Raw genomic sequence first — 16,697 nt, forward strand, 5'->3', positions numbered from 1 at the left:
CAGCATCACTCACCAGAATGGTACATTTTTTTACAAAGGATGAATCTGCATTGATATATCATAATCATCCCAAATCCACAGTTTACCTCAGAGTTCATTGTTTAGGTTTGTACAACTATGTAATGGCATATATTCATAATTATAATATCACATGGAGTATTTTAACTACCCTAAAAATTCTCTGTGCTCTACCTGTTCATCTCTTCCTCCCACCCTACCTCATCCTCCCCCCTGCCCCTGCAACCGCTTATCTTTTTATTGTCTCCATAGTTTTGCCTCTTCTAGAACATCATATAGTTGGACTCATACAATATGTAACCTTCTCAGGTTGGCTCCTTTCACTTAGTAATATTCATTTAAGATTCTTGCATGTCAGGGCGCCCGGGGGGCTCAGTCGGTTAAGCGTCCAACTCTTGATTTCGCTCAGGCCATTATCTCACAGTTTCACGAGTTTGAGCCCATGTCAGGCTCTGTGCTGACCCTGCAGAGTCTGCTTGGGATTCTCTCTCTCTCTCTCTCTCTCTCTCCCCCTCCCCTGCTAGCACTCTCTTTCTCAAAATAAACAAACTTTCAAAAAAATTATTAAAATAAGAGGATTCTTGCATGTCTTCCCATGCTCATTTCTTTTTATTGCTGAATTAATACTCCAGTGTGTGGATGTACCATAGTTTATTTATCCATTTACCTACTGAAGGACATCTTGGTTGCTTCCAAGTTGTGGCAATTATGAGTAAAGCTAGCTGCTGTAAATATTCATGTTCAGGTTTCTGTGTGGACTGAAGTTTTCAACTGTTTTGGGTCAATACCAAGGAGCGTGATTGCTGGAGCGTATCTTAAGAGAATGTTTACTTTTGTAAGGTGCTGCTGCGCTGCCTTCCGAAGTGACTATGCCATGTTGCATTCTCAGTAGAATGAATTCTTGTTCCTGTTACTCCACATCCCCATCAGCATTTGGTGTGGTCAGTGTTCGGGAGTTTGGCCAGGTGTGGAGTGGTGTCTCATTTTAATGTGCAGTTTCCTGATGATACATGATGTGGGATATCTTTTCATGTGTTTATTTGCCATCTTTATCTCTTCTTTGGTGAGGTGTCTGTTGAGGTCTTTGGACTATTTTTTCATTGGGTTATTTGTTTTCTTATTGTTGAGTTTTAAGTTCTCACTGTGTATTTGGGATAGCCATTTTTTTAAGGTTATGTATTTATTTTGAGAGTGAGAGAGAGAGCACAAGTGGGGAGGAACAAAGAGGAAGAGAGAGAGAATCTCAGGCGGGTTCCACATTGTCAGCACAGAGCCTGATGCGGGGCTCGAACCAACAAACCATGAGATCATGACCTGAGCCAAAATCAAGAGTCGGACGCTTAACCGACTGAGCCACCCAGGCTCCCCTGGATAACCATTCTTTATCAGATGTTTCTTTTGCAAACATTTTCTCCCAATCTGTGACTTGTCTTCTAATTCTCTTGACAATGTCTTTCCCAGGGCAGAAGTTTTACATTTTAAGGAAGTAGTCTATTAAATTTTTAAAGATGTGTTAGTTAAAACCCATAAATAAAAAAGATAAAACTTCTACAAAGGATTAGGTAGTTAATTCAATAACGTAGGTAAAATTTATTTATGAAATCGTGTCATGAAATGTTTATTCCACTTTGAAGTTAATTGTAGTGGCTTGTTCACAGGGACTATCTTGAGCAGGACTGCAACAAGAAACAATGATCTCCAGCCATTTTCATTCTCAGTATCACTGTATTCAAGATTCATTTTCCAGGGAGGGAGATTCTGATTGGCTTATTTGGATCTTATGCCAACCATTGGTCAAGGGAGGATGTTTCACCTTTTCATAGATTCAAGACTGTATCCAGAGGAAAAGAGATAAAAGTAAAACTGGGGTATGGTCACAGAAAAGAGAAATGATTAATGGACAGGCATAAATCCCAGATATCCACCATGAGAGATCACCAAAAGATATCCCACGTTAAGCATTCAAGTTACTCAGCATCCTGGGATCCATAACAGGATGCAGGAAGTGGGAAGTCACAACTCAAGTCATAAAATCAAATAGTTATTGAACGTTAGGGTAAAGGAGCAAGCACACACACAAAGACTTTGTTATTTACATAGTGTCTACAACAAAGCAAAATGTATTCACAAGAACTTCTTTGGAATTGCAAAGGAGGGCTGGCCTTAAAAGTTTGTGGAAGGTAAAAACAGTATATGGAAATTAATTCTGAAATGTCCATTTTTTTTTTGGGGGGGGGACAGAGAGAGACAGAGCATGAACGGGGGAGGGGCAGAGAGAGAGGGAGACACAGAATCGGAAACAGGCTCCAGGCTCTGAGCCATCAGCCCAGAGCCTGACGCGGGGCTCGAACTCACTGACCACGAGATCGTGACCTGGCTGAAGTCGGACGCTCAACCGACTGCGCCACCCAGGCGCCCCTGAAATGTCCATTTTATACAACCTGTGAAATATCATCCATATTGTCTTTAATTCATATGTGACTTTTTGTAGTTTTATTCACTGAGCCTCCTTACTTACAGAGAGAATTGTTGACCATTATTTAGTTAATTAATCTCTGCTGCTACTCAGCTCATTTGCATGGTGTTATCTTATGAGAAGGAGCTATTGCAAAGCATTGCATGCCCCTTAAATATCTTTTCACTGCTCATAGCATCATAATATGCATGATGTAGAGTCCCCTGGGCTCTCTAGTCTTGGGTATCAGTCACTCAAGAGGACAGCAGCCCAACTATTTTATTTATTTATTTATATTTATTTTACTGAAGTATAATAATTGATACATGATGTTACATTACTTTCAGGTGTGCACCAACTATTTAATAATATATTTTCTCTGTGGTTATCTCCCCAGAGCCCTCCAAAGTAAATTTCACATATGCCACATACTCTATATTTCAAATCAAACTGTCCCAACCATCAAACTAGAAAAAACAAAACCTGGAATGATGCAATACAAATAGAACTTGGTTTTATTTAAGTAGATTCACACACACACACACACACACACACACACACACACACACACCTCTTAAGTCCTCCAGAGCCCTAAAATGCAAAATGCATCTTCGTGAATGTTCCTACATTCTGGAATGTAACCTCTGAAACTGGGAAGGAGAAGTTTTTTTAATCCCACTTGAATGTGGCCCCCTTGAAGCACATCACTTACTGGAACTCAGCAGGGATGTGACCAGGACAACAGAGGATATGATGAAATTCCCAACAGAGAGTCCTGATGGTTAGAAAACAGAACCACTTGGGTGGCCAGATCACTAGTCTTCAGAAACTGCCTGTGCTCCTCCACCTCTGGGAATTTACTAGAAGCCATTCATATATATACTTCCCCATTGCTTGCTGTTCCTTTAAGTGTTCAGAATGTGATTCTTTTACAGGAAGATGGACGGTACGAAGGCCCAACTTTGGCTCACGCCGTGGAGTTGTTTGGTGGCAGGCGGTGGAGTACACGAAACCCCAGCCCCGGGACATCAGCAAAGAGTGCCGAGAAGCCCAATGTGCAGAGAAACAACACCTTGGGCATAAGCACTACCAAGAAAAAGAAGAAAATCCTTATAAGGGTAGAGTGTTACTTGTTTATCAAGCACCAAACCCAATCATCCAGCACCATTTATGGTCTATGTCGCCAGAAACTACCTTAGATCATTTGGGTTGGGGACAAGATGCTCAGGGCTTACTGAGCATCTCCTGGTGCCAGTCCCCTTGTTAAGAATGGAGTCAGGAAAAAGTCAGGGGCCACAAACAATGAGTATTCAGTAAGAGTCATTATCAAGCTATCCACAAAGTGCTCTGGGAGGAGAGAGAAGGAAGATTTAGGGCTAGGACGCAGGCAGAACAGGCTTCGTAGGGAAGCGGACAGATGGGTCATGAAGGGTGTATAGGATTTGTTGGACAACACGGGGGAAAGCATTTCTGGCAGAGGAGGCAGCAGGGAGGCATGAAAAGACTTGGCTTGTTCAGGGAAGCACATGTAGTTCCAGGTTCCTGCTCCAAGCTGGAACACAGGCTCTGTGGTGGGTAAGCAAAGGCTAAAAAGACCAGGGATCACGCTTATGAAGGTCTTACAAGGCCAAAATGCTAAATGTAGAAACTAACTTAATTGTCGAGAGAAGCAATTTGAATGTCCATCCATGAATGAAAAGGTGATGTATACATATAATGGAATGGTGTTCAGGCTTCCAAAAAAAGAAGGAAATCCTGTCGTACTACAGTGTAGCTGAACCTTGACGGCATTATCCTAAGTGAAATAAGCCAGTCGCAAAAGGACAAATGCTGCATGATTCCACTTCTATGAGGTACCTAGAGTGGTCAAACTCTTAGAAACAGAAAGTAGAATGGTGGTTGCCAGGGGACAGGGACGGGGAGGGGGGTGCTATAGGGGGAGTTCTTTTTGATTGCATATAGAGTTTCAGTTTTGTAGGAGGAAAAAGTTCTAGAGATCTGTTGCACAACAAGGCACATAGAGTTAACACTACTGTAGACTTAAAAGTGGTTAAGATGGTAGGCTTTACTGTAGACTTAAAAGTGGTTAAGATGGGGCACCTGGGTGACTCAGCCAGTAAGTGTCTGACTCTTGATCTTGGCTCAGGTCATGATCTCATGGTTCGTGGATTTGAGCCCCATATCAGGTTCTACACTGATGGTGCTGAGCCTGTTTGGGATTCTCTGTCTCTCCCTCTCTACCCCTCCCCTGCTCGCTCTCTCTGTCTCTCTCTCTCTCTCTCTCTGAAAATAAATAGACCTTTAAAAAAAAAGAAGAAGGGGGCACCTGAGTGGCTCAGTCAGTTGAGTGTCCAACTTCGGCTCAGGTCATGATCTCACAGTTGACGAGTTCGAGCCCCACGTCAAGCTCTGTGCTGACAGCTCAGAGCCTGGAGCCTGCTTCACATTCTGTGTCTCCCTCTCTCTCTGCCACTCCCTCATTCATGCTCTGTCTCTCTCTGTCTCAAAAATAAATAAACATTTAAAAATTTTTTTAAAAAAGAAGCATTGGTCTTATAAATTTGATATACAGCCATGACTATCAGGAAGGAACAAATCTTCAGGTTCCCCAAAAGCTTTAAAAAAAAAAAGTTGGTAGGCTTTATGGTTTTTACCATGGCAGAAAATATTTGGTTAGTTACCACTATATATTATATATTATACTATATATATGTTATCACTATAACACAATAGTATATTTTCTCCATGGTTATCTAGAAAAAGTCCCACTCTTTGCATATTAGAGGCTGTTGATGCCTAAGCTGAGCTTTGTCTGCTTCATAATTTGGTCTCTGTGACTCCAGGGGTCCTTTGCCTGCTCTTATCAGCCCTCCCTGTGCCCTCCCCCTCCACCTCCGAGTGCTGCTGTATAGCAAAAACAAGTGGGATAGTGTAATGTGAGAATACTTGGTCAGCCTTCACAGGGGTCTATACTGGTTTGGGGCCAGGGATATTGAAGGCAGTCAGAAAATAGGGACGCACCTGAGCTAAAGCAGTGCCAGGAGGGAGAGAAACACAGAATGAGAGGTATCGACACGTGTGTGTTCCCAGGGTGAGAGCGGAGAGGCAGCCGACGATGAGATGGCCACCCGAAAAGCCAAAATGCACAGAGAGTGTCGCAGCCGGAGTGGTTCTGACCCTCAAGATATGAATGAACAAGAAGAATCAGGTAAAGCCACATATTGACATTAGAGATGTTTTATTTTACAGGGAAAAATATGCATTTGGTTTTCAAATATGATTTAAGTCTTGTGTGCATTCTTAACAAAACTCTTTGTCTTGTTAAATATACTTACCTTTGTATTTAACTAGATGATGGAACCCAAGGGGTATTTCAGCAAGTACAGTGTACTTCAAAGAAGATTATCATTAATTAACTAGGCCTTATAGACAGGGGATGTGAGATATATAAAATACAAGGTGGAGGATTAGACCACTGATTCTCAAACGTGACTGAGATTTTTTTTTTTTAACATCTGGGGGCAAACCACTAAATACCTAGGAATAAATCTAACCAAAGAAGTAAAAAATCTATACACTGAAAAGAAAGCTTATGAAAGAAAGAAATTGGAGACACACACACACACACACACACACACACACACACACACAAATGGAAAAACAGTTCATGCTCATGGATTGAAAGAACAAATACTATTAAGGTGTCGATACTACCCAAAGCAATCTACACATTCAGTGCAATCTCTATCAAAATAACACGAGCATTCTTCACAGAGCTAGAACAAACAATCCTAAAATTTGTGTGGAACTAGAAAAGACCCTGAATAGCCATAGCAATCCTGAAAAAGAAAACTAAGCTGGAGGCATCACAATCCCAGACTTCAAGCTACATTACAAAGCTGTAATCATCAAGACAGTATGGTACCGGCACAAAAAAAGACACTCAGATCAATGGAACAGAATAGAGAACCCAGAAATGGACCCACAAACATATGGTCAACTAACCTTTGACAAAGCAGAAAAGAACATCCAAAGGAAAAAAGACAGTCTCTTTAGTATGGTGCTGGGAAAACTGGACAGTGACATGCAGGAAAATGAACCTGCACCACTTTCTTACACCATACACAAAAAGAAACTCAAAATGGATGAAAGACCTAAACGTGAGACAGGAAACCATCAAAATCCCAGAGGAGAAACAGGCAACAACCTCTTTGACCTCAGCTGCAGCAACTTCTTACTTGATGTGTCTCTGGAGGCAAAGGAAACACAAGCAAAAATAAAATATTGGGACCTCATCAAGACAAAGGCTTCTGCACAGCAGAGGAAATAATCAGTGAAACTAAAAGGCAACTGACCAAATGGGAGAATATATTTGCAAATGACATAGCAGATAAGGGGTTAGTATCCAAAATCTATAAAGAACTTATCAAACTCAACACCCCAAAAACAAATAATCCAGTGAAGAAATGGGCAAAAGACATAAATAGACACTTTTCCAAAGAAGACATCCAGATGGATATGAAAAAAATGCTCAACAACACTCATCATCAGGGAAATACAAATCAAAACCACAATGAGATACCACCTCACACCAGTCAGAATGGCTAAAATTAACTCAGGTAACGACAGATGTTGGCGAGGATGCAGAGAAAGAGGAACCCTTTTGCACTGCTGGTGGGAATGCAAACTGGTGCAGCCACTCTGCAAAACAATATGGAGGTTCCTCAAATAGAACTACCGTACAACCCAGCAATTGCACCATTAGGTATTTATCCAAAGGATACAGGTGTGCTGTTTTGAAGGGGCACATGCACCCCAATGTTTATAACGGCACTATTGACAATAGCCAACATATGGAAAGAGCTTAAATGTCTATCAGCTGATGAATGGATAAACAAGATGTGGTATATATACACAATGGAATAGTACTCGGCAATCAGAAAGAATGAAATCGTGCCATTGCAACAACATGAATGGAACTAGAGTGTATTATGCTAAGTGAAATAATTCAGTCAGAGAAAGACAAATATCATACGATTTCACTCACATGTGGAATTTAAGAAATAGAACAGATGAACATAGGGGAAGGGAAGGAAAAATAAGATAGAAACAGAGAGGTAGGCAAACCGTAAGAGACTCTTAAATACAGAGAACAAACCAAGGGTTGCTGGAGGGGTGTTGGTGGGGGAATGGGCTAAATGGGTGAGAGACATTAATGAGGACACTTGTTAGGGTGAGCACTGGGTGTTATATGTAAGTGATGAATCACTAAATTATATTACTGAAATCATTATTACACTACATGTTAACTAACTTGGATTTAAATTTTAAAAAATAATATAAATTAATAAATTAAATAAATAAATAAATAAATAAATAAATAAATAAATAAATAAATAAATATCTGGGGGTGCCTGGGTGGCTCGGTCAAGCATCTGACTTCAGCTCAGGTCATGATCTCACCATGTGTGGGTTCAAATCCCACCTTGGGCTCTGTGCTTATAGCTCAGAGCCTGGAGCCTGTTTTGGATTCTGTGTCTCCCTCTCTCTGCCCCTCCCCTGCTCTGTCTCTGTCTCTCAAAAATAAATAAACATTAAAAGGAAATAAATAAATAAATAAATAAATAAATAAATAAATAAATAAAATATCTGGATGCCCCTGGCCACACCCCAGCCAAACTGATTCCAGCACCCTCTGGCTGGGACCCTAACATCTCTATATTTTTAAGTTCCCCAAATGATTCTAATACGCAGCTAAGTTGAGAACTCACCACATTAGTCCATTCATCAGAATATTTTGATGTTTGTTGTATAGAGATTGCCTGCATAAATTGATTCGCTCAGACATTCAGAAGCATCTTTGGTTTTTCTTTGATCTCTAGGGAAAGGATAACTGGTGTCATTGTCTCGTTTCTGTCTTTCTCTCTCACAGAGGCAAATGCCATCATGAGCCCTCCTAACACTCTGCCTTCCAGAAGAGCCCACTCTTTGACCACGGCTGGGTCCCCTAACTTGTCTGCCGGGACATCATCTCCCAACAGGCCAGTGTCTTCCCCTGTGCTGTCTTCTTCAAACAAGAGCCCGTCCAGGTGGGGCCTTAACATGATAAAACAGAAGGACCCTTCATATCATTCAAGTTATGTCAAAGGGCATCTTCCAGTGCTCTGTGGAAAGTCTCTCTCTAATTTTGAGTTAACGATTACATTGAAAACTGAAAAACCCACAATTTTTAAATACTTTCAATTTCCCTGATTTTGCACTCCTACCTTCTCATATTACTATAATTACTCCTAATTATTAGACAGACTAATCCTTCAAAGGTCATAGCACTAACAACACCTGATCTATGATTTTCTAAAGTTGCTTTGTCGAATATGGTAGCCACTGGCCATGGTGGGGTGGGGGCTGGGGGGATAATAATAGCTATTTAAATTCAATTTTAAATATATTAAAATTAAATAAAATTTAAAATTCAGTTCCTCAGTCACACTATGCACATTAAAAGTGTTCCATAGCTACAAGTGGCCAGTGGCTACAATACTGAACAGTGCAGATATAGAACACTTGTTTCATTGCCAAAACTTCTATTGGATAGCACTATTCTGAGGAATAAATTAAGTTTTAATAGAAGCTACTTTACCCTTTGCTGATAGGTGAAATATATTTTATACCATCTCATACATAAGATACATGTCTGTAGAAATGAATGTATTAGAGCAAATTGGGTATGCTAGGTGTAATTCTAAAGCTGGTATTATAGTAAATTACTTATAAAGTCCGTGTAAATTACAGATTTGAAACATCTACCCTCTCAGAAGAAATAATATTAACATGAAAGCTTTCCAAAGGAATTAGAATGCCACACCATCTCCCTCGACCCCTCAAAAAGTTTAAGAAATTCAGAGGTTCAGACAGAACCAAGATAAAATAGGCACTCTTTACTTTATCAGAGGGATTGGAGGAGGAAATGGATCTGTGTAGACACTGGCTTTGGAAACATTATACACACACACTTTCTCTCTTTCTGACGCTCTCAAGGAAGTTTGCTACTGATAAGAACCCTACATGTAGTAAATCATCTTTTAAAGGGAAGCATTCTTTTACAACGTGAATAATGAACATAATTTATGCCTTATACATTCAGATTTCTATACTCAGTGAAACTGGGTGAAAGGTACATGGGAATTCTTTGTACCCTCTTGCAACTTTTCTGTCAGCTTAGTGCTATTTCAGCCTGTACAGTATCCTGGGTGAATAAAAGAGCCAGAGAACTTAGATTGAGTGGCTTCTCCTTTATTTCAATCACTCGGGAGCAGGAAAGGGAAGGCCAGAGTAAGGGAGGAAAATCTTTCCAAAGAGGTAGAACTAATATGCTAGATGCAAGATCACAGAGCCCTCCCACAAGAAGACAGGAGTCAGTGCCCACCGAGTAAACTACAACAGAAAGAAAAGAGAAGGCAAGGAAGAAAAATCACCCCGAATGCTGTTCAAGGAGAAGGCAAGGCTGAGCCTTAGAAAGAGAGACAGTGGACAGAGTTTCCTAAAGGTTCCTGCAGACAGTGGCAAATGATAAGCCACCTTATCCAACCTTTTTCATCTTCCTGAACCTCCACCCTCTTGTTTCCAACACCACAGGGGATCAACAACCCATGCCTACAAAGGACTGTAAATCCATCCTTTTGTAATTTTCGTCCATGTATAGATGTGACCTTCAGATGTCAACGCAAAATAATTTTCCATGAACAAACACTGTTAGCAAGATTGAGGATAAACTGGCTATTCATTACAATCTTCTCTGTACTTACATATTTGAAACATTTCAAAAAGTCAAAACAATAAAATAAAGCACAAAAAACAAAAGTGAAAAAAAGGAAGATCCTGTTTATTTATTTGACTAAAAACCAGCCAAAATATTTCTTAAATTATCTTGTCAGGGAACCAGTATAGAAAATAAAAATGTTGTGAAACAGCTAGAGTGAGGTTTTGACCGAGTGACTGGTATTTTTATATCGAATATACAGCCTTGGCAGGTGCAGATATATTCTAGGCAGAGTTGGCTTCTTTCCATTCTTAATATTTTTGTGACTCACATTTTCCATTAATATTAAAAGTCCTTCCTTGTTTTCATCTAATAACTGGTGAAGAAAGGAAAAAGAGAAGACATTGATACGGACTTTCTTCTCCAATGTGTTTCTATAATTTAGAATATAGGAAAGAACATGCATAATTTCCCATAGGTTATACTTGAGTAATTTGGAAAAATTACTCAATTTTTGGAAAAAATTGAGCACTTTTGGGAAAAAAAATAATACTTCAGAAACATTGAATTTAAGTTCATCCCCCCCCCCCCCATTGACCTGTGATTCCAAAGAACTGTGTTAGTTAGTAGAGGAACATTACCCTTAGCCTCATGGCCCTATTGAGTAGGCTGTGAACATGACACGGTTTCACTGAATGAGGTGTTTGCTCTGACACACTATAGATTAGTTTTGAGAGAAGTGAAAAGAGGGTCTGGAAAACAGCCTCAATCCTGAATGGCCTGCGGTCCAGGTCTTTGCTCATGCGCCGTCAGAGGACATCCCTGGGGCACAGTGGCCATGTCTGTTAAGGCCATGTCTTTGTTGCAGTGCTTGGAGCAGCAGCAGCTGGCACGGGAGGATCAAAGGCGGAATGAAAGGTTTCCAGAGCTTCATGGTTTCAGACAGTAACATGAGCTTTGTTGAATTCGTTGAGCTGTTCAAATCATTCAGGTACGGCGTGCTGTCTTCCTGCCCTTCCTCAGCCCCCCATCTTTGTAACAATACTAAACGTGAGTGTTTTCCACTCCCCGTCCAGTGTGAGGAGCCGCAAGGACCTGAAGGACCTCTTCGACGTCTACGCCGTGCCCTGCAACCGAGCCGGCTCCGAGTCGGTGCCACTCTACACCAACCTAACAATTGACGAAAACACCAGCGATCTTCAGCCTGACCTAGGTTTGTGGAACGGTTTTATATTTCCCGTTGAGGCCTTTCTATCTAAAAACGAAGATGAGAGGTCCAGTCACACGAACCTTCAGCCCGTTCCACATGGCGTGCTGTTCCCTGTGGCGTGATGAAACGCTTTGAGGGGGGATAGGTGCTACCGGCATTTTCAGCAAGGAAATGCATCATGGTCTGAGTCTGTTTATGCATTCCAGGATATTTAATCAATAGAGTCTTCCAGTCATTCTGACAACGGAAAACCCTCTCCCACCTGTGTCCAACATCCACTAGGTGTGTGGTGCACCACCCATATCCTCCCTGCCTGCAGGCCGACGGTGCTCAACCCCAGGGTGAGGGTGTCTGTCCGTTGACAAGAGGAGTCTTTAGTGACCCGAGAAGAGCACTCCTGCTGAACATCCAGGGCACTTGTCCTAGTGGGTAAACCAAGATGTCTGCCTCCTCTGTCCCACTCACCACTACCACCGTCACCAACCACATCAAAAACCCTATTCTGTCATCACCACTGATGCATTGTCAGCCTACTATTTTTCTCTTCTGTTCTTGCTGACAACTAGAAACACAAAAAAGCAGAAACAAGAGAAACTGCCCTCTTTCAGTTGCTTTTTTATTACCTAAAAACTTACATTGTCCTCAGCTAAGAAAATTCACCTTTTCTACTTTAGTCATAAAATGTGCATAACTATGGATTAGTCAAGTAGTTGTACCTGTTAAAAAAAAATCTTTTAAAAAAATTTGTTTATGTTTATTTATTTTTGAGAGACAGAGTGTGAGCAGGGGAGGGGCAGAGAGAGAGAGGGAGACACAGAATCCGAAGCAGGCTCCAGGCTCTGAGCTGTCAGCACAAAGCTCGATGCGGGGCTCAAACTCACGAGCCATGAGATAATGACCTCAGCCAAAGTCAGACGCTTAACCGACTAAGTCACGCAGGCGCCCAAAAATTAACAGACATTATTTTTTAGAGCTGTTTTAGGCTTACAGAAAAATGATTGTAAAGTACAAAGAGTTCCCGTATACAGTTCACCCTGGAGCAAAGCAAGGGTTAGGGATGCGGATCCCCCATGCAGTCAGAAATCCAAAGGGTTAACCTTTGTCTCCCCCAAACTTAACTACTAATAGCCTGCTCTTGACCAAAAGCCTTAATGATAGCAATAACAGTTGATTAATCCATATTTTGTATGTGTATCATGTGTTATATTCTTATAATAAAGTAAGCTAGAGAAAAGACATTATTATTAAGAAAATTATAAGGAAGAGAAAATACATTTACAGTATTATACTGTGTTTATCGAAAAGCTCTGCATACACGTGGACCCACATAGTCAAACCCATGTTGTTTGAGGGTCAACCATACTCTCCCCTCCCCAACATACACTGTTTTTCCTATTATTAATATCTTGTATTAGTGTGGTATGTGACAGTTGAGCTGATATTGACATGGTATTAACGAATGAAGTCCACAGTTGAGTGTTCACTGTGTGGTACATGCTATGGGCTTTGACAGAAGTATAAGCACATGGATCTACCATTACAGTATCATACGCAATACTTTCAATGTCTTAAAAATCCCGTTCCCCACCTTTTCATTCTTCCCACCTTCCCTCTGAACCCCTTTTTCCTGTCTCCATAGTTCTTTCTTTTCCAGAATGTCAGATAGCTGGAATCATACAGTTTGTATGTGGTCTTTTCAGATTGGCTTCTTTCTCTTAGCAGTATGTATTTAAGGCTCCCCGATGTTTTTTCACAGCTCAATAGCTCATTTCTTTTTGTCACTGAATAATACTCCACTGTATGGGTGTACCACTGTTTATCCAGTCACCTTTTGAGGGACATCTTGGTGCTTCACAGTTTTAGCAATTATGAATGAAGCTACTATAAATATCTGTGTGCATGTTTTTGTGTGGACATAAGTTTTCGACTCCTTTGGGGAAAAGCCTGGGAACGCAGTTGCTAAATCGTATGGGTAAGCCTGTGTTTAGGAACTGCCAGCTTCTCTTCCAAAGGGGCAAGAATTAAATAAAATAACTGGCCATAAATGTGGTGCCAATGTGGAACATCGCTGGTCAAAAGGTAAAATGGCACAGCCACTTTGGAAAAGAGTTTGGCAGTTTCTTACAAAACTTAACATACTCTTAGCATACAATAAGTTTCATTGATCAGTTTCAATTCCAAATCAGTTGAAAACTTATTTTCACCCTGAAACCTGCACACAAATGCTTACAATTACATTCCCTGAAGTACAAAACAACTGTAATTTTAAGGGTACACCTTCATTGTCTCTAAAAGCAAAACTGCAGTTATCCTCAAAAACCAAAGTTCAAATTCAGCCTGAAGTCCCCAATTGCATGTACATTTAGTTCTCATCTAAAACCTTGAGCTCATGGGCTTTCAAGATCATTGACCTCGTTCTCTCTTAGTTTCTTTTATTTATTCATTGATTCATTTGTTGTTCCTTCAACTATGTGAAGCCAGGGGCAGGCATGGAGTTTGACGGCTTGTTTAGACAGATCAGTGAAGAATTTCTGCAGCTTACCAATTCCACAACGCCATTATCTCCAAAATGAACTTTGTGAAAGATTCTGGCTAACTTGTCCATGTTCTGTGGGTGGTTCTGTTTCAGATTTATTGACCAGAAACGTCTCGGATTTGGGGTTGTTCATTAAGAGTAAACAGCAGCTGTCAGACAACCAGAGGCAGATATCTGATGCCATTGCTGCTGCAAGTATCGTGACAAACGGCACTGGGGTCGAGAGCACATCCTTGGGCGTGTTTGGGGTTGGCATCCTCCAGCTCAATGACTTCCTAGTGAACTGCCAAGGAGAACACTGCACTTATGATGAAATCCTCAGCATCATCCAGGTTTGTACCCATTTCATATGCACATCTGGGTAGAGCCTCTGACTATTGTAATTATTTTCTGCTAAACATACTGTGTCTATACTTCTTTCCAAAGCCTTCTAGTCTGGGACAGAAACAGAGGGGCTTGATTTAATACCATATATATACACATATATATACATATATATATATACATATATATACTATATATATACTATATATATACATATATACATATATACATATATATATACATATATATACTATATACTATATATATACATATATACATATATACATATATACATATATATATACATATATATATACTATATATATATACTATATATATGTATATATATACATATATATATGTATACATATATACATATATATATATATACATATATACATATATACATATATACATGTATATATATACATATATATATACTATATATATATACTATATATATACTATATATATACATGTATATATATATATACATATATACATATATATATGTATACATATATACATGTGTACATATATATATACATATATACATATATACATATATATACTATATATATATGTATGTATATATGCATATATATGTATATATATAAGTGTCCTTATTTAACGTATAGGTATCATAGATCTCAAGCCTTCTCTCAGTGACTCTTACAAGGAATCAGTACATGATACCTTCTTGTTGTTCTGGCATGTAATAAAATTAGTAGACTAGGTTTTCAACTTCTTTGATCATTTCATGAATATTTATTAGCTCCTACTATGGCTCTGTTCCTGGACCTGGGAATATAGTAGTAAATAAGCCCACATTCTGGCCTTCACCTAGTGGATGAGGCAGACAATAAACAAATACAGAGAGAATGTACTTTTAGGTATTCATGGGTTCTGAAAAAATCAAGCAGAGTAAGGGGATGCAGTGATGCAGAAGGCTGAGAGGAGTAAGCACAGGCCACTCTGAGGAGGTGAGAGTGGAGCTGAGTCCTGAATCAATAAACCATGTGAAGGTCTGCAAAAAGAACATTCCAGACCAGCAGGAACAAGCTCAAAGACTGAGACAGGAGCGAGACAACAAAAAGGCTGATGTAGTGGGAGCCACATAAGCCAGAGGCACAATGGTAGACGTGATTCCAGATGGGTAGGCAGGGGCTGAATCATCTAGGCATTTTAGGCCATGGTGAGGAGTTTGACTTTAGTCCGTGTGACATAGGAAGCTGTTGGAAATTTTTGAGCAGGGGACTAACATAATTTGATTTATGTTCTCAAGAGGTCACTCTGGCCCCATTGGAAAATGAACTGTGTTGGGATGGAGTGGGAGCAGAGAGACCAGGTGGGAAGTTGTCACAGTAACCTGGCAAGATATGATGATGGCTTCCACTAGAGGGTGGTAGGACATGGAGTGACACACTCATGATGGCTGCGTCACATGCTGCAGGATCAAGTCTAGGTTTTCAGCCTCCCTGTCAACCGATGGGGAATCAGTGGATTCACTGTTCAGCAGTTGATCACCAGAAATGCTAGCGACATTAAGATGATGATCACATGGTAAGGTGCTCATTACACTGTTGTTGAGTACGAGCACTGTACTAAGTGTTCTCTGGGAATCATCTCATTTCACCTCTCACCAGCCCTGCCGGAAGCTGCTATTATTATCCCCATTTTCACCTGGATATGCCGATAACCATTTGTTTTCATATGAACTGTATTCTTTTCCCTCACTCTCCCTTTTTCTTTTAAATAAATATGCTTTGTATAATAAACGCACATATAATAAATGTTTTCTTTGGGACTAAAAAACTACCTCTTACCATTACATAACTATATTAGTTCAAATATTTGGCTTAGATGTTTCCTGATGAAAACAGAACATCTTTAAAAAATGACGTGGTGGGTTTTTTCCCCTTAGTTTCCTTTACCTAAATAACACTCTTTTTGTATCCCTTGCAGAAGTTCGAGCCTAGCGTTAGTATGTGTCATCAGGGCCTACTGTCATTTGAAGGATTTGCAAGGTAACCTTTAAAGTATCTGTTGCCCATCATTTAAGAATACATATTTTTCCCACGCAGTCCTAAGAAAATTTGTTTCCTCTAGGTTTCTGATGGATAAAGATAATTTCGCCTCCAAAAATGATGAGTCACAGGAAAACATTAAAGAACTACAGCTGCCCCTCTCCTACTATTACATTGAATCTTCACACAATACCTACCTCACAGGCCACCAGCTCAAAGGAGAGTCCTCAGTAGAACTCTACAGCCAGGTACAGAATTCCACGTGACATGGGATTTCCATTATTGCTATAATTGCTATAAGTCACAAAAAATCTGACTTCTTACTCCTTTGAAGAACTTACAAACTATTATGTGTGAAATGTGAGGAA

The 16,697-nt window shown here is 40.1% G+C and overlaps 1 protein-coding gene across 11 annotated transcripts in view; it reads left to right on the forward strand.

The window, feature by feature from the left end:
• Window positions 1–16,697, forward strand: part of PLCE1 (phospholipase C epsilon 1) — a 321,945-nt gene that overhangs the window by 244,536 nt on the left and 60,712 nt on the right. For 9 of the 11 annotated variants that reach the window (XM_045040422.1, XM_023240750.2, XM_023240751.2 and 6 more), the window contains 8 exons: window positions 3,409–3,591; window positions 5,564–5,681; window positions 8,406–8,562; window positions 11,101–11,223; window positions 11,309–11,445; window positions 14,072–14,310; window positions 16,268–16,329; window positions 16,412–16,577. In XM_045040422.1, the coding sequence (XP_044896357.1) occupies window positions 3,409–3,591; window positions 5,564–5,681; window positions 8,406–8,562; window positions 11,101–11,223; window positions 11,309–11,445; window positions 14,072–14,310; window positions 16,268–16,329; window positions 16,412–16,577 (1,185 nt within the window). The remainder of the gene's footprint in view (window positions 1–3,408; window positions 3,592–5,563; window positions 5,682–8,405; window positions 8,563–11,100; window positions 11,224–11,308; window positions 11,446–14,071; window positions 14,311–16,267; window positions 16,330–16,411; window positions 16,578–16,697) is intronic. The other 2 variants (XM_045040425.1, XM_045040426.1) reach the window with 1 other exon arrangement.

Source organism: Felis catus, chromosome D2 (genome assembly GCF_018350175.1).
Source record: "Felis catus isolate Fca126 chromosome D2, F.catus_Fca126_mat1.0, whole genome shotgun sequence".
In the NCBI taxonomy this organism is placed as follows: domain Eukaryota; kingdom Metazoa; phylum Chordata; class Mammalia; order Carnivora; family Felidae; genus Felis; species Felis catus.